We start from the raw sequence: 26417 nt of genomic DNA on the forward strand, positions 1-26417 counted from the left end.
TGGCGTAGTGGTAAGGAGCATGGCTTGTGACCGAAAGGTTGCTGGTTCGATTCTCCCGCTGGGGCACTGCTGTTGTACCCATGGGCAAGGTACTTAACCCACAATTACCTCAGTAAATATGCACCTGTATAAATGGATAACATGTAAGAATTAAAACCTTTGTAGTTAAGATGGATAAGACCATCAACTACATTACAGTCCTGTAATGTAATCTTCCTTGCAGCTAAAGAAAAGGTGAAGGAACTTGTTTTTCAGTTGAGGGAGGATTTATAATGATCCGTGAGGCACTGCCTAGTCCGGTACCGTTTGACTAAACAGCTGCATGCTATGTTTGTTTGCAGACTCCCAATACGTTTGCAGTGTGCACTGAGCATCGTGGGATACTGCTCCAAGCCAGCAACGACAAGGAGATGCATGATTGGCTGTATGCCTTTAACCCTCTCCTCGCTGGATCCATTAGGTAATGCTGCGCTTCTTAGCATCTTTTACTGGTAGATGGTGAATTTTGTGAGCAATCTGATGTGAGACCTGGCTTAGAAAAGTTTGAACTTACAGCCAGTTTAGTGTGTAGTTCTCCTCACAACTCTTAAATTTCTGTAAAATTGTGGTGCCACAATGTGCATTGAATGTAAAGATGGAGGTTTATCTCATAATCCTGAGAAGCTGCCAGGCTTTCTGCTGTACTGAGCCTGCATCTTTCTCTTCCCATCCCCAGATCAAAGCTTTCAAGGAGAAGAGCTGGACAGATGAGGATCTAAAGTGACCGCTCATCCTCTTCCCCCCAGCAAGTCTTACGAAAACAAAAAAAAGACGAAGAAGACAGACTAACCCTGTATATAGATCACCTGACCTAGCACCCCGCCCGTGTGCTGATACAGCCCCGCCCCCCCTTGTAACCTGCCTGCTTCTGCACACGCTCAGTTTACCGCAACCAAACCAAGACTGAACACAAGGCCCAGTGGCTCTCATCTTTGCTGTGTGTCAGGCTTCTTTACCGAGGGCCAGTCTTCAGAATATTGTTTCCCAGGGCAACCAGGCCCCACCTTACTGGAATATTCCAAGTCAGGGGAGAGAGGGAGGGAGGGAGGGATGGTGTTCTTTATTGCACCAGGTCGTTGTTTCCAGGGTAGCTGTTTGCGTAGGCTTCAGCGGTGCGTTGGTTTGGCCTGCTTGAACGCCACGACCCCCCTCAAATGAAGCCAGTCGTCTCCCTGTACAGAGCTTCCCCCTCCCCGCAAGACACCGCACTTCATTTTGAATTGATTTTCAAAGAAACGTGGTTTTTCACCACCGCATCCACTGCTCAACATAACGATAAAAAGGGGTAGAAAAAATGACCAACCTACAGTATCAGTCCATGAACCAGTACATAAAACTATAAAACATGCAAAACAGTCCATAGGTGCTTTGGCAGATTAATCCTCAGTGAATATCTAGTATTTCCACATGAATTCCACCCAGTACTCCGTTTCTGACGCTCTAGAGCTGTTGCAAAAGCACAGTGTTACATGTCTTTGAGTCTCTATGACAAGTTTTTTGGAGATCGTAGGACATCAGGGATTTGGTAACAACACACAATGGAAAATATACCCTGGATTTGATTGCACATTTTGTGCTTACATGGTTGCAGAATGATACCCCATAATCCTTTGCTCCATTTATTGATGAGAATTAGTTCAGAACTTCAGATTCCCCCTCCCCACCACCACCACCACCACCATCATCAAATTAACTTCTTTGCTCTGTGTGTTGTGCTTTGCATATTTTAGAACATTTTTTGTGTATTTAAGTATTTATTTAACCACATATTTATTTATGCAAGCATTTATTTATTTACAAAGACATTTATATTTTTTATTGAACTACAGAAGAGTTTCTGCATACAGCACTTTTCTACCATTAATTTTCCTGAGAATCTGCTCATTCACGCTGTAATTCAACCAAAAATTAAAAAAAAAAAAAAACTGCAACTACTGAAGGGTCATAACAGGGATTTTAGCTGCTATGTAGAGTACTTGGACAGAATAATTCTAGCATTATTATTCTAAAGAATGTCATGAAATTTCACATCCAACACCTCTCCTGCTGCTGCTACAACCCGAGCAAGCTTTGAACATCATCTGGTGGGTGAAACGTTTGGACATAGTAAAGATTGAGCATCATTACTTATTGACTTCCATGAGTTCATTTATAGTACTTAGCAGACAAATATAACCTGTTTTTCATAGGTTTGAACAAAACATGGATAGCGATTATTCAGACTTAAGACTTGTGACTTTTGGAAATCGCATATCTCTTGATCACTGAAAAACTGATGGCATTTTATGGAGAGGAGAAAAAAATGTCTTGAAGCCTCCCTCATTGCAGAAAGCGGTAGGATTTTGGGTCTGTGAAGGTTGTGAGTGAACGTGTGTTTGTACTTTGATGGCATTTGGTAGCGCCTCTCTTTCCTCACTGCTGTGCCCCTTGGTTTCACAGCTGTTCCTGCTGCTGTAATCGCCCCCCCCCCCTGTGTTCACATCAGCTGACTCTGCCCACGTTTCCATGGCTCCGCCCGCACTGCCCCCCCCGCCCACGCGTTCACAGGCAGATATACATGGTCTTTTGGTTGTAAATGATGTGTACATGTTATGAACTCAATGTGCCTCTATCAGTTGTCACAAAACGGCATTTTATAAGCATATCCTAAAGTGACTCGTATCGATTATGGATTTATACAGGCAACATACCGGCTTTGCACTTGAGACATATCAACCCATGTACTGTATGCATGCCTCCAGGTCTTTCCCCCTGCGAATGGGCGGGGCTAGGCCCCGTTCCCCGCGGCGCTGAGCTCAGCGCCTGACGCAAAGCTTGTCACGGCGCTCCCTCTTCAGGCTCGGCTCTCGGTTTCCGTGGCGTTTTTCTCTGTGGCCTTTTCTTTGCGCCTCCCGGGTCGTGCGAGTGGCCGGAAACATCTAATCCCTCTGTAACAGCGCAGTGGGCGTGGCTTCCGGCTCCCGTGAACGGCTCTCGCTCGTGGTTTTTTTTAACGGACAGGATGCATTGGAGGGATCACGGCTTGTCCCTCGTTCACGCGTCAGAGCTTAAGTGAATATATTCTCCTTTATTTTAATTTGCATGCGAAACTGCTTAAGAGCTGCTTTTTTCCATTTCATGAAGTCCCCTGCATGAAACTGTTGTACAGAAGTCAACACAAATGCACCTCTGTTTGATCCTATTCATTCATCCTCTTCACCGCATTACTCTTCCACATCTCTTTGTTTCTGTCTTGTCACCGTGGTAACGGACAACCGGAAGATATGTCAGGTGACTGCACAGGGTGGAGAAGGCAATATTTTGCTGTGGTCAAAATGTGAATGTTTCCAAACTCCTGCATAGTAACAGCGTGAGTGATGGGAAAAGGTCAGGGGTCACTGGTCTGATAGTTTTACTTGTCTTGTGATCCGCAGGGATGTTGTTTGGTCTGAGGCTTTGCACAGTTCACAGAGCACTTTTCCAGACATTACAAGTTGTCTTTATGTATCCACATGTGTATTTGCCTGACTGTAGCTATCCTACATACCAGTCTCAAGAGCTGCATTTCCAGGAAGGAGGATGTTGAGCAGCCATCTCCTCAGCCAATCAGCTGCTGGAGTATGGCCTGCAGAATGCTTCCTTTGTGTTTGGTGTCGTTTTGAGAGACCTGATTGGTTGAATCTCCAGGCTGTTGCTGACAGCACTGGATAGAGTGTGCCTTAGGCCAGCCAACCTACAGAGCATGCTCAGTTAGAGAGACAGCACTCTGGGAAAGGTATGTAAGCATTGTAGATAAACAGTAGGCTACTGAAAGGATAAAGCCCTAGACCTTTTGAGTGTCATACCACTCAGTCATCAGTGGATGATTTCACATCATGTAATATTTTATAATACAATCATTTTTATATCTCCAAAGTAAGCAACTGTTTTTTGTAAACCCTAAAATGGTAAGATAGCTAGCTATAATTTGGCTTGATCTACAACAGTTGGTTGACAGTGGTTGGTTCCTACCTGTAAAACTAGTGATAATAATTCTATGCGTAGTTTGGTGAAAGTATTGCAATATTTCGGGGAAAAAAAACAACTAAGGACTCTTAAGGTATAAGAAAGTACATACATTTTGTACAACCTTTGTAATAATTTAAGTGTATAATGAATTTTAATGGTTCAAACGTTCGGCTGCATGAAATGTTTGTCAATGTTTGGCCCTTGGAGTTAAATCTCACTGGCCAGTCTTTGGTAAATGTGCTTGATGTGTTACAGTGGAACTTAGAATTTTGGATTAATTCTGCCTTAAAGTAGAATACAAAAGAATACAAGATCTTTAGTTATCCATAGTGGTATTGTTATTGCAATTAATTATGAAAGCTCCCTGTATGAACATGAATTGAAAAGCTGAATGATAAAATTTTATTTTATTTACTTCCCTAGCCAGCAGCGACTCCAGTTCACATTCACAGTGGACCCTTTGATGACCTTAATAATAGGCATAATGTTGTCAGTAATCAGTGATCAATGTCAGATGTATTCAGAAAAGCAGGATTCATAAATATTACCTTCTCTATACTGTGGGCCCGATTCCATTTTTATTGTACTTAGTAATCATCTTCTTCTCATATCTGCCAATCAACAGAGTTTTACTCATTTTCTGTTCAGACTCTATTTCCAGCATACTAGTGAGTACTTAAAAGAATAATAAAGACACAAAGCTTTGCATGTGTTGCGATGTGTTGGCTTTGAGATGTGACTTGTACTGTCAGCCCACCGAGTAACAGCTGCTACATCACTGCAATGTCGGTCATCCATTTCTCTATAAATAGATTACCATGTCTTTTGCTGAAAGTGTGCTTTTAGACTGTAGTATTGTCCTTCACCGGCGTGTCCATTATCAGCCAGCCCACAGGAAATGGGGTACCGAACGGAGCTTTTGGGCTGGGAGAGGTACACAGCTTTTTTTTTAGCAGGTTCAGTTCTGAGGTGTCAGCCAGCCTGGAAGGTGACATCGGGTTGTGCATTGAGCTCATGTGTGTAGACATTGCTCTGACTCCACTCTCTCCTCATCGAGAACCGCCATTGTTCTCAGCACATCCCCGTAGTCTCCAAAGCAGCCCTTTCAAAAGGATCCTCTTCGGTTCGACTTTATTTCTGTGCTTCCCTCTCTGAACGGCCCTCCGGGGTCTCTCTTTCTCGGCTCTGTAAACTAAATGCATCTTCTTTTCCTCCTCCTGAATTCTTCCTTTTTTTTTTGCTCTGTATATAAACATGGTTGCTGTGGATGGTGTATTATACAGCAGTACCGCGTTTGTACCATCCTGAATGGGCAGTAGTTTAATCAATGTCTCAAACTATTTGAGTGTTGGAGTTAAGAGTCTTCAGATGTTTGTGTACACTTAACACGTTGTCGGATGTTAAATAAACGTGAATCTTATGCAACATTGCCCGCGTCTCTGGTGTCTGTCTTCTGTCCGATGTGATTCATAGTTTCATTTATGTTTTAAAAATATAGTTCAGGTTCAGGTTACAGTGCTGTAAGCCTCCATTCTTCAGACTTCTAAATAGCTGTTTTTGTAACAGAAACCTCAGTATCATCAGAATCATGTGTTTGGATAATATCACACATTCACAACATGTCTCGGCTACTCATCAGGTTTGGTAATATCTTGACTGTGGCCTCTATCCAATGGGAGAAGAAGCCAGCCAAGACCAGCTATCATCTTCCTGATTAATCAGTTTGAGACTTTAGTGGAATGGTTAGGGGGTGAGACAAGGCGGGGGGGGGAATAAATGTGATTTGTTTAAAAGCCTGCACACTCTCCATTAGTGAAATGAGATTTTAAAGTGCTAATTGCACCTTGATAAGGTCTTCACTGACTGTGGGGTACAGAGTCAGTGGAATATGCATGAACCTGAAACACTGGAGTCCAAAAGACAACAAAGAACAAACAGTCCTTTTCACAATGGACTAGCTGTTTTAGTTAAGTTCATCTCCGGGTACAACACAATCATTGTGATGTTCTGCCTTTTTTGTGTGTTTTACTGAAAAGAAAAAGGAGTGAGGGTCATTAAATGACTTTTTAGTGTGGATTTTAAATCTGCTCTCATATAAATGGTAATTCAATATTATTATTATCATCATTATTATTAGTAGTAGCATAGTAGAGTACCACTACTACTAATAATATTGTAAACAAGTTTTCATTTCTCCACAGTGGAATAAATAAACTAAAAAAGTCTGCCATGAGATACTTGAGCACTTGAGCGCAATCCAAGGTGTAAAGGACAGGTTGTGTTTGTTAGGTTGTTAGGTGTAATCCCCCTGGTATTATCACACCTAATAAAAGCCGGCACTGTTCTGTCCGGCTGTGCTGTCCCCAAGGAGCTGACAAAGGCAGCAGGATGAATATTTCAGAGTACGGTAAGTGTAAGTCTTCTGCGTAATCCCCCCCCTGCACGCCGCTGTGGACGCCACTTCTTCCGTTACTTTAATCTTTGTACCGTGACCCCCCCCCCCCCCCCCACCCCACACACACACACACACACACACACACACACACACACACACACACACACACACACAGCGGAGAGAGCCGCGTGTCGCTGCACGTTTCCCAGAAGACAAAGCTGATCAGGGGCCAGTGAGCATCACGCTCTGTGCTTCCCAATGCCTCTCATTAGCTTTATCGCTCCGCAGGCCTGACCTGCTCCCCTCTCTCTCTCATTTATTCGCACTCTCTCTCTCCCTCATTGTCTCTCTCCATGCTGCACTGACCAGCTGCTGTTTGGGTGTCGTTTTCCGTTGGAGGGGGTTTGGAGTGTGTGTGTGTGTGTGTGTGTGTGTGTGTGTGGAGCAGGAAGCTGGCTCTGTCACAGTGGCCCAGGAGAGCAGCGGGGAGAGGGAGAAGGGAAGATGGTGCTGCACAGGGCGATCCAGGCGGCACGGGAGGGGGACCTGTCCATGCTGAGGGTGCTGTCGGGCTCCGGGCACCTCCCGTCCGCTGTCACCGACGCCCAGGGGGCGTCACCCGTGCACCATGCCGCCCGCTGCGGCCGCCTGGACTGCGTGCGCTACCTGGTGGGTGAAGCAGGTCTCTGTGGCAACGCAAGGGCCGGGAACGGAGCAACGCCCGCCCACGACGCGGCCGCCACCGGGCACCTGCTGGAGCTGCAGTGGCTGGTGCAGCATGGAGGCTGCAGCACTCAGGTGGGCAACAGGGGCATCTGCGTGGGCATCTGCACTGGGTATCTGTGTGGGTATCTGCACTGGGTATCTGTGTGGGTATCTGCATTGGGCATCTGTGTGGGTATCTGCATTGGGCATCTGCATTGGGCATCTGCATTGGGTATCTGCATTGGGTATCTGCATTGGGCATCTGCATTGGGCATCTGCATGGGCACCTTCTATTGGGATGGAAGTCTGGATAAGGGCATCTGCTAAATGAATGTAATATAAGGTAATGCAGCAATATGGGTATCTATTTGGGCACCTATATGGGCAGCAATTTGGGCAGCAATATACGTATTTACACGAGTATCTACATTGGCAGTAATACGGGCATCAATGTGAGCACCTGCATGGGTATCTACATGGGTGCGGGGCTGGCAGGTGAAGAAGGGAGGCAGAGGGTCTGTGTGAGTCTGAGGGAGGAGCAGAGAAACTTCTACCTGTGAGGCAGATTGAAAGCCCTTCATAAAAGGCCTTAAATGGATAACTGGCCTGAACCTGCTGTATATTGCTCTGCATCATTAACAAGCTTTCCCATGGAAGTAAGAACCATCCATCACAGCTCAGGCATTTTTATTGGATGCTTTTAATGTGGATGCTTCACCCCTATGTGCATGAAATCATCAAAAACACAAACATTTGCAGTGTTGTAAAGTTAAATCTGATAGCTGTATCTGTTGTTGCTGAAATGATTTCATTTGACACAATCTCACAATCCATGTAATCTAAAATTCAACAGTAATACCACAACATTAGTTGCAATGCAATTAAAAGTAATCTTCAATTTGTGCTGGTTTATTATGCAAGTAAGACAGGATTTATGCAAGTAAGACAGGAATTATGAGTTATGATTACACACTTAGTTGAGTTCTGAGTTCAATGAGTTCAAAGGTATTTTTCTCTGTTAGCTCCAAAGTAGGTCTCCATTGCAGTATGTTATCATATTGAAAGTACTGTAGCAATTGCCCAGAGAGTATCTGAGCATTTACGCTTGCTCTCAGATACTGCTCTCAGCAGTTAATATCCCCAGATAACAGGAATCAGAAGGCACAGGTATTCCTCCACAGGTCACAGGTTACATGGCATCCAATCCAATAACAGTTTCTAGTACTATTACCTGCTGCAAACCAGACTGTTTTTGTCCTACCTCAGATAAGTTTTGGGAACACTTTGCTAGAGGGACCTCTGAATAATGCCTCATTGAACATTTCATTAAACTAATGTACCTAACAGCATGTGGTATTATGCATTAAAATTCATTACACTAATCCATCTGACTTTCAGAGTCATTCATAGACATCAGGAGCTATTTTTAGCACTCACATCAGGTGTCAGAGAACATTCTGTTTGGAGTCGTCTGAATTACGCATGAGAGTGTGTTGGAGAAATTAATTCATCTCACCTCAGGGTTCAGAGAGGTTGGTGCAGTGAAACTTGTTCACTATAGTGTGCAAATGGTCATCCTAAAAAATACGGTTACATACAGAAGATAAAGAGAACAATGCCTATCAGCAATGACCTCAGAAACCCCTATATGCTTTTAGCAATGGCTGAACATAGATGTTCCAAGAGTCTCTGTTTAAGTAACTATATAATTTTATAAGGGAAGGTGGTTCAACATTTGGATTAAATATTGATGTGTGTGTGTGTGTGTGTGTGTGCGTGCGTGCACACGTGTGTGTGTGTGTGTGTGTGTGTGTGTGTGTGTGTGTGCAGGACCGGGACAGTGCTGGGGCCACAGCGCTCCACTTGGCCGCTCGGTTCGGGCGTGTGGAGGTCCTCCAGTGGCTGCTGTCAGTTGGGGGCGGGGCAGAGGAGGAGACGGACTGTGGGGCGCTGCCCGCCCACTACGCTGCGGCCAAAGGTGACCTCACCTGTCTGAAGATGCTGGTCTGCCAGGCCCCAAGGTAAAAGCAACCTCCCTGACAGCCCTGAACGAGTGCTGAACTGATCTAATACTTCATCTGCTCCGTCTCTCTGTGGTAAAAATCCAGTGTCATTCTTAAGGGGATGGCAAATCTGCTATTTCAGTAGAGGACTTTCTGAATTATTATAAATTATCTGATGAGCATTTCCTGAGGGTTTTTTTGTGCTTAATTTACAGCAACGCTGCTCTTACCAGAGCATCCTGTGAGCCCTGTACTTAGCCTGTGGTTGAGAGGCCCAGCTTGCAGAGGTTAGGGCCAGAGCGTTAGAATGTTTCATTTGCTTGTGGTTTAGGGGATAGTTGCAATTCCAGTTCAAGCAGGGATCAGAGATTGTCCAGCTGCTCTCTGTCAGTTCTGCAGAGAAAATAGTTATTATGTCAATAATAATAATAATAATAATAGTCCACCAAGTACCCCACATCTATCCAGAAATGAATGAGATTACAAATAATCTCCATTAAAAATGAAAAAAATGGTTTAATAATGACAACAGGCCATTTTATCTATCTAGGCTGTGACTTTGCCTATAGTCTGGTGTTTCTACCGAAGCACCTGTGTCAAACCTACCCTCAAAAAATGCAGAGGTGTTTGTTTCCTGGTGAGTCCTGGTGAACTCTTCTATTCTTTAAGAACTCTATATGGAAAGAACACTTGCATTGCCTTGCGTGCATGTGCGTTCAGACCGGCAGACGTTCAGGTGTCCACGTTCAGACCTGCAGACGTTCAGGTGTCCACGTTCAGACCTGCAGACGTTCAGGTGTCCACGTTCAGACCTGCAGACGTTCAGGTGTCCACGTTCAGACCTGCAGACGTTCAGGTATCCACGTTCAGACCCGTCCCAGGTACTCAGTTCAGTCCCGTGCGGGATAGATTACCTGACAGGTGCGCCCACCTGAAACTAAGATGGGGACAGTTGGGTGGCTGTGGATAAAGGCGGGTGAGAGTCCCGCTGTGGAGGGTAGGCGGGAGAGGCTCATTTGCATGGCAGATGGAGGGACCTGGCATCTGTGGAGCGGGCCGGTCTGCTGTCCCATCCATAATACATAGCCTGCCTCTTATCTGCCATGCATCAGCGTTCGAGGACTGACCTTTCACTGCCGCTCTCCGCCCCCCCCCCCCCCCCCCCCCCCCCCCCCCCGTCCCCCGTCCCCCTCATCCCCCTCCCGGGCGCGGCGTCCAGACGGGGCTCCCACCCTGGGGCTGAAACAGGATCAAGCCCCCCGCTCCTGCACGGAAAAGCTCCTCTGTCGCTGTAACGAGAGGAGACGGGTTCGATCCCGGCGTGGTCGGTGCTCACTGTCATGCATGACAATTCCTGCCGCTCGCTGGGTCCCAGCGCGGTCACGGTGTTGAGTAACTCCCTGCTGAGTGCCGCCATCGGTCTCCTCTGACAGGGCGCTGTCTGCGAAGGTTGGCGTATGCGCAGTTAAAGCTGAGTACAGTCCAGCTCCAGTGCTGCATGCCCTGCTGGGCAGATAAGCACTTTCAGACCTTGGTTACAGTGTCCCTAGAAAGGTCAACCTGATATTAAGGACATTCACAACTAGCTAATATATCTGCATTCCAGCAACTTTTATAATAGATAAAGCGTTTTTACTCATTTAAATATCTAGATTTCCCAGTGCCGCTGGGTCATGTGCTTGACCATTTTGTTCCAGTAGCGTCACTCCAGTCATTCTGTTTCTGATTTCCACTTCATATTTCTCACTCGTGACCTGCTGTACGTATGATTAGTGTGCAATGTGTGTACTCGTTAAGTCTTTAGTTGCCATACCTTGTGTATGTGTACTCTTTCCTAAGCTTTGTGCATTTCGTGAGTCTTCAGTAAAGGTAACTTTACTGTTGAACCCGATCTTCTGCGTCTTGAATCATCTCTGCATTTGGGTTCATCTGCTCCTTGTCACATGGTCTGCAATCCTGCTTTGTGCAGGAGCTTTGATCACATGACATTCCATCACCATGTCCAGGTGAGATGGTGGCTGAGGTGTGAGATAGACTGTGTACCCAGGCTCAGACTGAGAGGAAAATGGACAGAGGAAAGGAAAGGAAGTCAGTTAAACCATTTAAAAGTGCAAATGGAGGAGAGGGATTTATGCATCACCAAATTTCGTGTACCACTGCAGTTGGGGGGAGCTCCAAATCCATTAGAACTACCCAAACTGAGGGGCCCACCTCCTTCATTTAGAGAGAAAGTTATCTGGTCATGATCTCTGACCTGATACAATAGCAATGGTCTGAATAATCAGAAAGCATAAGCAAGCGATGATGTCAGTCTCATAACACTGTCTGTATCTGCCTGTTTTCTGTGTGACCCACCTGTGGCCTCCCTGTCCGTCTCTGCACAGGTGTGTGAATCACCAGACGGCGATCGGGGCCACCCCGCTGTACCTGGCCTGCCAGGAGGGCCACCTGCACGTGCTGGAGTACCTGGTGAAAGACTGCGAGGCCGACGTCCACCTGAGGGCCCACGATGGCATGAGCGTCCTGCACGCTGCTGCACACATGGGCCACCACGCCCTGGTGGTCTGGCTGGTCAGTGCGCAGTTACACCCCCTGACCACCGGGGGCGTACCGCAAAACCCAGGGACCCACCTGCAAAGTGCAGGAGGAGGCCCTTTACACATTGAACCTGTGGTTTTTCTACCCACATTGACTGCCCCTTAGTGATGTACATACAGCTAGGGATAGGTTAGGGATAGGTTCATTTCAGTGTCTTCACATTACACCTCCTCTGGCTGCGTTAACAGTGCCTGCACTGCATCCCTTGTCTGGTCATTCTGCATGCCAATGTTTACTGCATTTCCCTAGCCAATGCTAGGGTAAGCTGACAGGTAACACACCTTGTTAAGCAGGGACACAATGCAGATTTATGGACCTCTTTGTGCCTCCTTCTTTTCACGAGTGTAGAGGGCTAAAAACCCCTCCTCCTATCACAATTAAATAATTATGGTCTCATTGTGGAATGAAACCCAAACTCCGCAGAACTGGATTTTAGACACATGATAAGACAGCTTTTCCCGTGCAACGAATGTCCTTCAGCTGACTTCCAAACAAAGCATACCTGCTGAGGCATCATGTGTCCGCAGGTAATTAGCTCAGATTAGCAGGTGTTTGGAGTGTGACTAACGCCAGTGTTTGTTCCCCTGCAGGCCTCTTTCACAGACATAGACATCTCCTGCCAGGACCAGGAAGGGGCCACTGCACTTCACTTTGCTGCCAGTGGAGGGCACCATCGCATCCTGGAACGACTGCTGCGTATGGGAGCAAAGATCATCGAGGACGACTGGGGGGGGACACCCCTGCACGACGCAGCAGAGAACGGGGAGCTGGAGGTGAGGGCCACTTCAGCACCGGGTGGGACGTTAAGCAGCTTTCAGAGTGGCCTTTGCATGCAGCAGTTAAGGTAAACAGAGCAACCTTTGACCCGTTCCTCTCTCAGTGCTGCCAGATCCTGTTGGCCAATCACGTCAGCGCCACAGAGCAGGACAAGGACGGCTACACACCAGTGGACCTGGCTGAATACAATGGCCACTATGACTGTGCAAACTACCTCCGGGCCATGGAGCAATGTGTAAGATATAGCGCTTGTGCACCTAACAAAAGAAAAGACACAGATACATTTTTTCTGCTTGTTAGCTATAAACACAGAAACACAGTTCACTCTTCATTTGGTCTGTAAGTCATATATAATCTATATATCATCTATGTAGACATATTCACTGGCCTTTTGCTGAAACATAGAGAGCTCAGTACAGGAAAAACCTTATTTATCTGTTGTTACAGCATCTGTTCTGTATATGTGGAATGTTTTTACTGTAAACTGTTTAAGTTTGGCTTCACATACAGCTGTTCCACACAGACTTCACCACGGTCAAACATCACACTGCACTTATCTACTTGGCGGAAACTGTTAGTGTCAGGATGCATGAAATGGAGGAGAAAGCACAAAGGTGCAGAATAGCAAATAAGGCATCTGTGATACAGCGTCAGTCTGAAGCAGAGCGGTAAGACCCAAGCGTACATCTGTGACAGTTTTTAGCGAGCACAGCACTCACAAACCACAGCACTGGATGTGAGGGCGGACTCACGGCACCCGGAAACAGCACATAAAGCGGCATAAAAAATCTAGAGTGTGATTTTTTTTTCATTTTGTCTCGTCCTTCGTCACTTCACCTCACCATTTTGTCACCCTGAGTCTGAGTGCGCTACTGTGGAATGGAACAGAATGGTTCCATTACTGATACCGCACTCGCGCAGTGCAATAAAGACCCAACCCATTCACAAGGTGGACTGAAATACTATGGAGGGCCATTCAGTACAGAAGCAGCCGGAGAGAGAGTGCTGACAGGCACTTGCGTTCGTCTGTAGGGTGCCCTCAATGGAACATTTAGGGATTAGGTCCTTTGTGTTCCTGTGGCATGGGGGAGGGGGGTAAGTAAGATGCTCTTCGGTTTGTGTGATGAATATTTCAGAGAGTCAGTGCATGTGCACTTTCTCCCCTGCCACACGCTTTAGAAAAAGGGGTTAATTGATCCCGGTGCACTTTCAGGGCTAAAGGGTGTCACTCTGAACCCTCCCTGCATTTTTAACATTGTGTGATTGGGGATAAGTGACCGAGAAACGACGCAGGGGGTCAGTGCTGACACAGGACACGCCTCTCAGAAGTACAGAAACGTTAAGCGCATAAGCCTCATTTAGTACACTTCATAAAATTAAAACCTTTAATAGAAGTCATCAAATTTAAAAGTAAGCGCCAATGTGCCAGTTTTGTAAAAAGCAGGCAAATTATAGATGATGTAAGAGTTTTTAATCCAGAGCAGTTCCGCAATTTACATAGGTCTGTCACAGGAATAATATGTGGATATTTTAAATTTTTTCTATGCAATGTCCTATAATAGCAAAAAATAATAAACTGGAATGGCCTGTGCCTACTGTTTGTTAAAGAGCGGCACATAGCACATACGCATTGTAGAAAATTATATCCGCTTGAACGCTCAGCTGCCATTTTTCATGTTTCCCACGATGAGGAAACCTTAGAGAGGTCATCTTTCCTCTGGCTTTCCTTTGCTGGCTGCAGGTGGTGTGCTGTGTTACTCTGCCATCCACTCAACACAAAGGAGCAGCACGCAGCTGTAAAGAGAGAGCCAGCGTGTTAAATTTCAGCAGCCACTGCTGATCAGTGCTGGAGCTATGGGCTGGAATGCAAAACAAACAGAATGACAAAGCTATTTTGAGTGTCCTTTTTATTTCAGCAGTTTTTTTTTTTTTTTTTAGCTTAGATTCTTTTAGAGCCGTACATGTAACCCTGTGCACTATGTGATTATAGCCTTACAGATATATGTCTCTCATTGACAAAGTACTTTTATTTCTGAAATTTACATTTACATTACATTTATTCATTCGGCAGATGCTTTTATCCAAAGCAGCTTACGAGTGAGGCAGAGTACAACACAAGCAAAAAGCCAGATAAGGAGTAAACGGCATAAGCAGTTGGTCAGACAAGGTACAAGCTGGCAGGTAGAGATAAAGGTGCATGAAAACATCTAATTTTTTTTCCAAGTCTACAATGTAAGAAATTGCTTTAGGTGGTAGCGTTAAAGGCGTAATGTTAAAGAATACCTGGCTCTAGTTTTGCTGAAGTGATCGCCACAGTGCTGGTATAGTGAAGGGTACGTGCAACTTCAGTGTGGTTGCAGTCACCTTGATATTAGTGCCTAATTTACTAAGACAGGGTATGGAAGGCAAGTAATTATGCAGTTATTCAAAAGAAACACCCTATTGTAATTAGCAGGATGCACATCAAAGTGCTGGCCAAAGTCAGGAGAACACAAGCAAGCATGAAAATATGAAAAGATTCTGAGAGTAATTAGAAAATCTTAGCCTAGCACAACACCAAAATATGAAATATGACAGCGCAATCTGGAGTCTGATTATGCTCAAAATAAAGTCGGTTTACATTAAGAAAGAGCAAAGAAACAAAGATGGCATGATATCAGACGGACACTGATTACATAGTAAAAAATCCAATCAATGTGGTTCAGACATGCACAGATTAGTGCGTCTGTTACGAAAATTCACAATACATCTTAAACAGGAGGAGACGAGCACTCTTTCATAACCAGCTATCACTTTCACTGTTCTGCGCTCTTTAATTAAGGCATCTGCAAACATTTACAAAAGCAGCGTTCCCTCAACATCCATGGAATGTTACAGAAACGTATAAACAGCGCTGGTGTTGTCTATCAGAACGTGGCATGGTAGCTGGAAGTGGATGCTGGGCTGTAAATATATCAGAGCCAGAGTGGCGCCCGTAACATGCCTGTGAGGATGCAAGGCTGCACCACGCCTGATCTCCCCAAACAAAGAGGCTAATTAGCGAGTGTGCGCAGGCCTCCGGGCCTATTGCTTACCGCCCTCCGGCAGCTCACTCATGAGGCCAGCGGGCTCAGCGGGTTATGGGATCCTCTGACTCGAGTTTCAGGGGCTGCCTCACCCTGCCTCCACTTCCTCTGACTGTTCCCCATGCGAAGGCCAGGCTGGGGCCCTACCAATCACACTGAGAGCCGGGAAGCTTAAGGCACTGGCACTGCTCTTGATTATGTAATGTTTTTCCGGAGTTTCTACAAGCCTGTGGTTGCTCTGTTTCAATCAGCCAGCTTTGTTTTCCTTGTATGATCAGTGGTGTTTTTCTGTATGGTTCCTTACATACAAACAATGACAGTGACAGAATGAAAAAACCGACCGAGTTCTGTCTCGTGGCATTACGATTACTGCGCGTTATATTTGGCTGTAACGATCAACTTAAACTGTTTTTTTTTCAAATATAATTTCCCCTAGCATCATGCTTTGGTTCACAGAACAGTAACTTACAAATAGGTCACTGTACAATCACTATTTTTATGTGTGAAACTGGCACGAGCAGAATTTGGTGTGCGAATTCTGTGGGTAGGATCATTTTCTGATAGAGAGAAGTTTTAAAGACACAATTTTTACCATCTGATGCCTGATAAACAACCTTACATTAAATAGAATTATAATATCTACTGCAGTGTGATACTGTATGAATCAACAGCTTTATTTTTAAAGGTAAATTTATTGGTTTGTAATTACTTTTCAAATTAATTACATATTACTTTGTAAGTAATTGCAAATTAATTACTTTTCCTTCACAACAATGTAACTGATAGTAAAGAAATGGAATCAGCTGAGAGGCTGAGTTCTTTCAAAGATCTCATGGAGAGGGAACCAAGCATATGCCATGCCTATGTGGTAATATGGGGCAGGTAAAATATGACACAACACATTATATCAGCTATGTTATATCAGCGAGGTTGCATCAGGCAGGTCACTTTAATTACATTACCCTGGCAAACAAACAGCTACAAAGAGGTTCGCAGTGTTCTCTGTGCTGGTCAGACCTTCTCATTTCCTAATGCTTGGCTGAGTGCTTTGTGGGTTGGACATGTGCCCTCGAGCTTGTCAGGATTGTCATGTTTGGTTTCGGGCCAGAGGTCACTGTGGTTACTACAGAACGCAGCACGCTGTTGGGAGGGTTGCCTTTCATGGAGAGGTTAGCGGAGATCGGATAAACAAGCATGCATAGGGCTTTATCGGTTACCCCATTCCCTTATTTGTGCCGGCTTTATAGAAGTGTTGTGCATGCTGCATTGCTGTGTTGCAAATTTGCATCCAGGCGCTGAATTTCCTGCAGCACATCTGTGTTAAATGTGGCACTAATTGTTACAGTACTGTGCTAGGGACCAGTGAATGTTGCATGTGTCTATTAGCTGCACTCTTAATTAATCTTAATTTTGAAGGTTGTTCTGGATAAGTGTGTCTGCTAAATGTCTATATACAGATACGAACGTGGTTCATTGTACAAGAGTTATACTGAGCTGTTTCCATGCTGTTCCATATGTGGATGCACACAAACATCCAGTCCATTCACAAGAGAAACTGCTGACACACACTTCCTCTGCTAATGGTAATAACATGCCTGTTTTTAAGAATAAAGGTATTATTTTCACCTACAGCTTGTGAAGTACCTTACCATCCGCTTGCTAAATATCTCTTCCTCAGTTTATAATTTATTATTACTGTATTAGCAGTAATATCAGTTGTAGTAGTGTTGTTATTACTGTGTAATATCATATTTTGTAAGGTCAGAAAGGTAGTCATCTGAAAGAGGTTTATTCTTTCCCCTTCCTCACTCTGCAAACTGACCCCAGATATATGTTAATGTTTTTCCTTGTGGTAGTTAATAATAAGGAATTAATAATAAGGTCCTCTACAGAGAGCAAATGAGGAAGGTTCTGCATTTTTCTGAAGTGTGCTATGCCATGTCAAAGCCATCTCAGCTAGGAAGCAGGATAACACAGGCCATTTAATTTACATCAGTAACAGAGCTGGAGCCAGTTGACAACTGCTTGCTGGTATGTGCACACATGTCAGAAATGAGCAAATGGGAGAAATGGGAGAGAAAAGGACTGCAAACGTCTCTCCACCACCAGATACCAGATAGTTTTCTCATGTGATGTTCTAACACATGGGTAACGTCTTCTGCCAAAATGGTTCCTTAGGTAAAAAAATATATATATTGTGATTCAAAACCTCATGAAAATGCAGATACTGTGTTTTGGTGAGGGGCAAAAAATTCATACTTGGCTTTTATGCAGGAAATTGCAATATAGAATGCTAACAGTGGTCCTGACTGAAACATTATTCTGCATTCTGCAAAGAGAAGGGGAGATGGGGTGGAGGAGGGATTTTGTCAACAGCTGAAACGGAAAGGAAGTGGGAGTTGGGATTTATATAGTGTTGGATGTAAGCGACACTATAAAAGTTTGTCTCGGTCTGGGTAATTTCCTAGAGATTGTCTGTTCATTCTCCCCCTTTGGAAGTTCAACTAAAGTGCAACAGCTGATCAATAAAGCGCTGCAATGCCATCAGTCAACAAGCACTTAAACTAGCATTCATTACTGCCTAATTGCCTATCATAACTGCAGGCCATAACCTGACGGATTGCTGTGGGTGTGGCCCTAAGTTTTCCTGCTGTACCTCACCACCGGCTCTGACGTTCCCAGGGCAGGCAGGACCTGTGACACTGGCCTCAGCCAGACTCAGGTGTGGGGGGCGGGGTGAGATGCTTGTTGTCATGGTGAGGCAGTGGGAACACAGTGTACCGCAGGTGTGCGATTTCTGACGTCCTGTTTAAGAGAACCCGATCAATGAGCCGGCAGCATGCGTCAGAAGGGTGTAAATCTGGTCATCTGGTCACCCTGGTTATCAGTACACCTGGGCTTTTGTCTGGAATGTGATGGTTGGCTGGGCAGATCCGTTTCCCCCTCGCCCTGCGAGAGCTTGCTTCAGGGCTACAGGTGGACGAGACCAAATCTGTTATCTGTCAGTCTCCTCACTCACACAGAATGAAGACGCGGTCAGGCATGTAGTGCACAGCGTCTCCCCCCCCCCCCCCCCCAGTCCCGCGAACACGCTTACCGCCACCGGCCCCCTCCCACACCACTCACATCGCTGGCCACCCAATCCCCCCCGTTAATTATTCACGGCTTTCTGAGACCGTCCGCTGTCGGAGTTTATTGTTTATTAGCTGCTGATGCCGAGGCTTGTGGACACTGGCTGAAATGTTGATGGGACCGTCCAGTGGCCGATGCTTTGAGCTTCAGATGATGTGACATATTCATTAGGGAAGACTCCAACCAAGTGACTTGAAAAAGGGCTTAATTGTACTGGAGAGTGTAAGTAAATACTTTTTTTCTGATTATTAATAAACATTTTTCAATTAAAAATGTCTTTATGAGGCTGAGAGGTATATCTCAGTTGTTTTTGAGAAGATAAACTTCAAACTTAATATGAAGCTCATGACTCCAAAGCTGAACAGAGAATCACATGAATAGATTTTGGGGTACATATAGTTGTAGATTTACAGATTGGTGCATATTTTGAAGTTTTTAAATTTTGTATTCCGGCTTCTAGAGAGTTTACAGTACTTCTTATTGGAGAGTGTACAGTGCTTCTATTTATTATTATCAAGCTGCAGTCAGATAACATACCACATAATGTGCCATTTTCATATGAAATGTGCCTTATGTTGGTCTTATCATATGGTAAACTCTTACTGCTACATATTAACATAGCGTATGCTGGTACGAAGACAGTGATGGATTATGGCTGTACATTGGATAATGGATATCTAAAAAACAATGAATGTTTCTCAGTGATGTTTAAAATGGACATCATTCATCACATTCCCTGAGATTGATGTATTGCTAAATTTGATTATACCTAGTACTATTCCATATGCTGTAGAAGATCAAGATAATGCATACAATCTACTGTGAAGCTGTTGAGTTATTAATCAGTTAAAATGCTCCTTGGGTGCTATTATGGATGTATGCTGTAGGCACATTAACACTGGCTGTCTCATTTCTGTGGCACCTGAAGCTTGTGTACCCAAGGGCACTTGTGTGACTGATAAGACATTTGTTTTGCCGGAAGAAAGTAGCACTTAAAACGAGATCAGGTGTCTGTTGCTGTGCAGGGGGATATTGGGGGGGGGGGGGGGGTACCTTTGCGTAGGTGGGTGTTCAACTGCTAACACATGCATAAGGCTGAAGTGGCGTGCTGAGTGAGAGAAAGTCTTTCTCATCAAACAGCTCGAGCTGCTCTGGACCGGGTAAAGATGGCTGTGGAGCAGAGTCATGTGCTGTTGTCATCTGCTTGGAGACTGGCGCAGACTCTAGTTTTGCCTCGGCCGATAAGATGGAATGAAAAACCTCTCTGTGTTTCTTTTCTTGTTTTTGCCTTCTTTCTGAAGGTGAATCGGTAGCTTTGTGCGGACAGTGTGACACCTGTGCCACGGTGAAAGTTGCAAAGACACAGAAATGCACTGAGAGCAGGACCTTCAGAGGTCAGAGGTCACGGCTGCTGCTGGGAGAACGTGTAGCATTCAGAAGACAGGACATAGGTATTATACGAGGGAATGTGACACTGTGGATCGGGGCTGGTTCTGTTTTTGACAAACTGTCTGTGTCTGTTATTTGTGACTGCTGCACAATCAGAGACTTCCGATGGCTCTGTCAGTGCAGTCTTTTAGTTCGGACGCTTTGCTATATTACAGTGTGTTCACAGAGTGATGACTCCAATATTCCTCTCAAGGTGACACTGGCATTGGTACCCTCCTCACATCGCTGCCTTTGCCATCCTGGCAAGAAAATCAACACCTACCTCATCCCTCCGTACACCGTGGGTCATTCTCGGCTTTGCAAACAGTCTGCACTTTCCCTGACTGTCTGCCTGGACTTGTATTCTGGGAACTCCCATCTCACCTTTGCAGACTTGCAGGATTTTTAATTTTCTTCAGACAAGCTTTGCTTGTGTAAGCACGCTGAGGGTATATGTCTGTGTTTTGTCAGCTAACACATGCCTCTGAGGCCCTCTCTCCACACATCTATGAACGAAAAATTCAACAAATCAGTGCAGCTTAAGGCTGCTGTCACCTGAAACGGCCTATCGGATGACTGTTTGTTACGCGCTGCTTTTGTGCCGCACGCCCGGCGGGGGGCCGAGCCCCAAACACCCGCAGTGTCCGTTTCACTCCGCTTCCCTTCCAGTCCCACAAAGCTCGGACGCCGCTGAGGGTTTCTCCCCGGCCTCCGCCGTGGCCGGGCCCTCTTTAATTGATTACTTAAAAGCTGCTCTGCTGTGTTCTCAGGTCACATGTTCCCTTTGACAGGCGTGCCACCCAGAAGCGGTCTAATCCGAGGCATGTGCGGCCCTTTGAGGAGGTGATTCGATTACCCCTCCTCGGAGCGGCCGAGTTAAGCACTGCGTTTTTCAGAGCGTCAGTTGTGTGATAATTGAGGGCGTAATGGAGCCCAGATGTGACACAGCCCCTGGACATAATTACACCCTGAACAGGGAGGGTGTGTTTGCTGTGCAGGCTGCTGCTCTTTGAAAGGGAGGGTGCGTTTTCTTCTTACTCATTCATATCTTTTCCAGCTCATCTCTTCCTGCTGCCTGGCAACAGTGCTTTGTGCAGATTTTGTATCAGTTGCCAGAGGTCTAGTGCGGCGCACTATGAACGGCGCACTGAGGACCAGCTCATGGAAGCAAAACGAGACGGTCTGCCTCTGCGTTTCAGAGAGTACACTGATGCTGCACGTTCGGAAGTATTTCCTGTTGACAGCTAAAATTAATATGCTAAAATTAATGTGTTTTCTGTATGTCTGTAAGGGCTTCAGGAAAGAATATCACTGCTTTCACGTCTCTGCCTACCTCTGCATTTTAATAAAATATACAAAATTTTCAAAGAATCGAATCAGTTTGTCTCACTCAGTGATGTCACTAATATATCCAGTGTGAGTGACCCAAAGCTGTGTTAACCCATCAGGTCCAGCGCCCCCCTGTGGACGACTCTCCCCCAGAGGTCACTGCTGCAGAGGCAGAGAGGAGAGGGAGGCCAGCAGTGTCCTGGCAGCCCAGCTCGGCAGACTACTACAGGGGCCTGAACGGGGCACACACACCCCCCTGCAGCAGCCCTGAGATGGAGAGCGGCAAGGTGACCCACGCCGAGGGGCGTCAGGGGGTGGGGGATGTGTGGGGGGGGTGAGGATTCAGGCTATGCCCTTTTCAGAGTGTGGGCTGGTGAGATCTAATAACCTGGTTCTAATGGCAGCAGTTGCCAGTGTGGATTGTAAAAGGATTTGTTTCACTCTGATAGCTTCTCATCAAGGCGTGGAGCAATCCCGACCAAAGGTCTCACATCACAGCTTAAAGATCGCTTTGTACAGAGTGACCAAATCCATTCCCGTATGACGTTATGCAGGGACTCCTTTTGCAATGGAGGGGGCGTGTTTCACTGATGTCACCCCTGTGTTCCCAGCAGCCAGTGAAAGAAGTGCCCCCCCAGCCACGCCCCCCTGCCCCACCCTCATCCCCTTCCCTGGTCCCCGCCCACAGACCGACCACCGGCACCCTACAGCAAGTGCAGGTGGCATCAACAGGTGACAATCACGACACATCACTCTTACACAGCACAGAAACCTGTTACCCCTGTCATCAGATCATAAACAGCTAAAATGGCGATGTAAAATGGCTATTTTTGGGGGCGGCAGTGTAACATAGTGATGGGGTGGGGTTCATATCCAAAAGGTTGGATTTGATTCAATTCTCCACCGGGGCACTGCTGCTGTGCACCTGGGCAAGGAACTTAACCCACAAATGCTTCAGTTAATATCCAGCTGTATAAATTGATAACATAGAGCATCTGCTAAATGTCAATAATGTAATGTAATTTTATTTGCCTCTGCCGGCCGTTGCAGTTGTGACTTCCTTCAGCCTGATGAAGCCCTCGGAGGGGGAGAGAAGGCTGCTCGCACAGATGAAGTCCATCAAGTCGCTGAAGCACGCGGGGATCACGGCAGTCTTCACAGGACAGGCGGTGAGCCCTTTCCACGGGACAACCTGCCCTGATCACGCTGCACGTTAACAGCTCGAAACCAACACTGTTTCTCCTTACTCTGCTAAGCACTTACATTTACAGTAAATTACATTCATTTGCTCAGCAAATACTCCTATCCAGAGCAACTTACATAGGTTACAGTTTTTACATGTTATCCATTTATGCAGCAGAATATGTTTCTGAGGAAATTCTGGGTTAAGCACCTTGCCCAGCGGTACAGCAGCTGTGCCCTGTTTGCCTCCTGTGGAGGGAGAGTAGAGCACTGACAGCTTGTTTCTCACAGAGGGGGGAGGAGAAGGGGGACAGAATGGTGCCGCTACCCGCGGAGGAGGCTAATCTGGCTGACATCGACTCGCTGGTGCCGACCCACGACGAGAGGGGGCGGCCCATCGCCGAGTGGAAGAGGCAGGTGATGGTGCGCAAGCTGCAGGCCAGGCTGCAGGATGAGGAGGACCAGAGGAGGAAGGTACGAGGGCGGGGCTCCGGGGGGGTGGTGGGGGGGGTCCATCTCATGCAATAGTCCATGTACTGACAGCAGTACTCCAGCGGGGGAACAAACTAGCAACCTTTTGGTTATGAGCCCGGCTCCCTTACCACTAAGCTACACTGCTGTTCCATTTTAAGTCATCCTCTACGAGTCTTTCCATGAAGTGTGCCAGTAGATGAGATTCCACAGGATTTTAGACAGCTTGATAAAACCCATGGAAAAACTCATTTGAAGTTTTTGCTTCTCATCTATCCAACCCATCTATAAACTAACTTTCAGCTAAAATTCACCTTTATTTTAATTGGTAGTAAGCTCATGAGGTTTATCTTTTCTTACCAGGAAAATGGGAGCAAATACGTGGAGATGGAGGGCTGGCGGTACTCCCAGGTGCACAACGCCATCCTCGGGCCCTTCGGTGAGCTGCTGACCGAGGATGACCTGCTCTACCTGGAGAAGCAGATCGAGACCGTCTCCATGCAGAAGAGGTGCCAGGCCTACGAGCTCGAGCTGGCCCGTCTGGCCGAGGAGCTGAGGACCATCCTCCCGGCTCCCATTGTCAACATCACGGTGAACACCCAGCTCAGGGAGCCAGACACAGACTCCCAGATTCCCCTGCCAGTGTGGTGCAGCCGTATATCCGGCATCATCAAGAGCATGTCCCTGCTCCTCACCAACCTGTCCGACAGAGACAAGGACGGCACCATCTGCAAGATGCCCAACACCGAGCTTGTGTCCGTCTTCTCCCAGCCGGCAGGGAGGCAGAACTCCACCAGGGGAAGGAGGGAGAAGGTGGAAAAGGAGATCCAGCAGTTCGGGGTTTCGGTGCGGAACCTGAGGTCGAATTTTGAGTCTCAGATGGGGGGTCGTTTCCCGTTTGGCGGTGGTGAGCACCTCGCGCTGGACATGCAGGAGGAGAAAGCAGAGAACAGGATGGTCAGGGCCACTCAGGTGGAAGACCAGCCTGCTCCTGTGGCCCCCAGCAGAGATTCAGGCGTGGTCTGCGAGGACATGCCAAGGGAAGACCTTCGTCCCGTGAGGGAGACCACCAGCTTGCGAAAAGAACGCATAGTGGTCTTGTTCCTGGGTCACTGGAAAAAGTCAGCCTACACCTTAACCATGAGAGGCAAAAAATGCCTGGAGGCGCGAGAAACGGTCGAAAAGACCGACCAGAAAGCTGTGGACAAAATCCCAGCGGAGCCCCAGCGGAGGAGGACCGCAGAGAACGGTTCCCTGTGTCACTTCTTCAGGCAGCGGACGGCCATCAACAGGATGATCAGCAACTGGAGGAGCATCATCTCCCGCGTCCCGTCCCGCCAGATCCGCCGCCTGCACCGCCGGCAGGTCACCTACTCCCCCGAGCAGTTCCTGCCACGCGTGGACGGGGCGCCCGTCGACTACAACAGCCTGACCCTAGACCTCTTCATGCTGGGCTACTTCCACATCCTGGAGCAGGAGCTGCCGGCGGACGAGAGGAAGATGAGGCACCTGCTCTGCTTCGAGGTGTTCGACCACGTGGGCCGCTTTGCCTGGGAGAAGGTCCGGGACTTCCACCGCGCTGTCCTGCGGGACATCGAGGCCGGGAACAGGGAGTGGAGGGACGGCTTCGAGGACATCAAGGTCAAGTTCTTTGGGAAAGTGCCCGGCCAATCAGAGCCTCCCTCCAGCAGTGGGAGGAGCCTACAGATAGAGGCGAGGCCAGTGCCTACAGTGGTCATCCAGACCGCTACCCCAGAAGAGGGGGACCTCCTGAGAAAAGGGGGTGCAGAAATATCCTGCTTTAGCAATGATGAAATCTGCAAGTACATAGACCGGAGCTTCGCATTCTGGAAGGAAAAGGAGGCAGAAATCTTTGATTTTGAACATTAGCTATAACTTTGTTGCCTTTTTTGATATTTTTTGTATGACACTGTATTGTCTGTAGTCCCTTTCCTGTTCTCAAGACTTGTTTCTGCTTGATTAAGTTAGAGCTGAAATGACAGGTTGCTTACTTTGAGTACAGTTTGTTTGTGACTGTGTGCAACATGTACTTGTATTTTAGACAGTATTAGACAGTCTCTCAAAGACAGATGGCTGAGGGCCAGATAAAGTCCTGATCGTGAGATAAAATCAAATTGATGTGCGATATCTTTATGACAGGGGAATTTCAGCAAAGCTTGCATCTGGCTATTGTCATGAATCAGCAGTTTACATCATCCTTGTGAACAGATTAAAATTAATAGGCTTTGGATCTCATATTCACCATTTTGTCTATGCAGTATACACACTATGATATTTATCATTGTTATTTTGCTGTTGTTACTATTATTTATTAATTGTGATTATTGCACAAAATGGTACTTTTAAATAGTTCAGTGAGATCATATGGAAGACCAACTGTACCGTAAATCACAGCTTGTCTTAAAATCAAAGCATCACTGCCACATTTGCCACAATACATTTTCACAGAATTTAATAAATAATGTTATTTAAATTCAGTGTGTGTGTATGTGTTTTTTAATCAGTTATCAATCATACTGGATAATATGGAACTACCTGTGATCTAGGGCTGTAACGTATTAAATGAAAAATGAGAACTCTTTTCCATCTTAAGGTGAGCAAGCAAAGAAATATGGTATGACTTTGTCCCCCTCCTTCAGATTAACTCAATGCTGTTAGTCTATGTTGCCCTCCAGAGGTCATACCTGAGTATTGCAACCCCCTGGAAACCAAGGTTGCTGAGCACTGACAGCAGATGGCGCTACAGCAGCACTATCAGGGTTAGCCACATAAGGAGGTACTGGAAAAAAGGCAAACGCCCTCATTGGCCAGTGTTACTTATCCTCAGTGTGATGCCAGGGATTCATGCGCTTCAGCCTTTAGGCTGCTAACTACTAAGCTCTGTGTTATTCCAAGCTATGCCACGATTATGGAACAGCCATGTTCACTCAGGGAGGTTTAATATTACCCTTAATATCTTTTTTCAAAGCTGGCCTGACTGGCTACAAAGTGGAAGTGATGTTTTGTTGGTGGAATCAAAGCTGCATGTCAATCAACAGGGTGTGGAGGAGAGATCCAGGAGCTTTGCCTGATGTGAAAAATTTTACATTAAGGGTTAATCACTATCTGCCTCATAAAGTCTGTGAGATATCTGCAAAATAAAGGCTGTTGCATTTCAGAGATACCCTGAGCTCCCCTAAGGCTCACCCCTAGCAGATTGGAAGACAGGGTATGGTCCGTGGTGCTTCTTTACCTCTATATCTGCAGGTCTAATGCCAGGGTCTGAGAGACCTACAAACATCCCAC

The 26417-nt window shown here is 46.3% G+C and overlaps 2 protein-coding genes across 7 annotated transcripts in view; both read left to right on the forward strand.

Moving 5' to 3' along the window:
- The window catches only part of kif1ab (kinesin family member 1Ab), a 56061-nt gene extending 54347 nt beyond the window's left edge, over nt 1-1714 (forward strand). For all 6 annotated transcript variants that reach the window (XM_036554543.1, XM_036554544.1, XM_036554547.1 and 3 more), the window contains 2 exons: nt 342-460; nt 716-1714. In XM_036554543.1, the coding sequence (XP_036410436.1) occupies nt 342-460; nt 716-758 (162 nt within the window). In that variant the 3' untranslated portion in view covers nt 759-1714. The remainder of the gene's footprint in view (nt 1-341; nt 461-715) is intronic.
- Nucleotides 1715-6925: 5211 nt separating this feature from the next.
- Nucleotides 6926-25001, forward strand: espnlb (espin like b). The gene is made up of 11 exons (XM_036553894.1): nt 6926-7219; nt 8957-9147; nt 11514-11700; nt 12318-12500; nt 12608-12739; nt 20771-20899; nt 21578-21772; nt 22073-22190; nt 22509-22627; nt 22944-23114; nt 23475-25001. The coding sequence occupies exons 1-11, from the start codon at nt 6926-6928 to the stop codon at nt 24999-25001; spliced, it is 3246 nt and encodes a 1081-aa protein (XP_036409787.1).
- Nucleotides 25002-26417: the final 1416 nt, after the last annotated feature.

Source organism: Megalops cyprinoides, chromosome 20 (assembly GCF_013368585.1).
Source record: "Megalops cyprinoides isolate fMegCyp1 chromosome 20, fMegCyp1.pri, whole genome shotgun sequence".
Lineage (NCBI taxonomy): Eukaryota > Metazoa > Chordata > Actinopteri > Elopiformes > Megalopidae > Megalops > Megalops cyprinoides.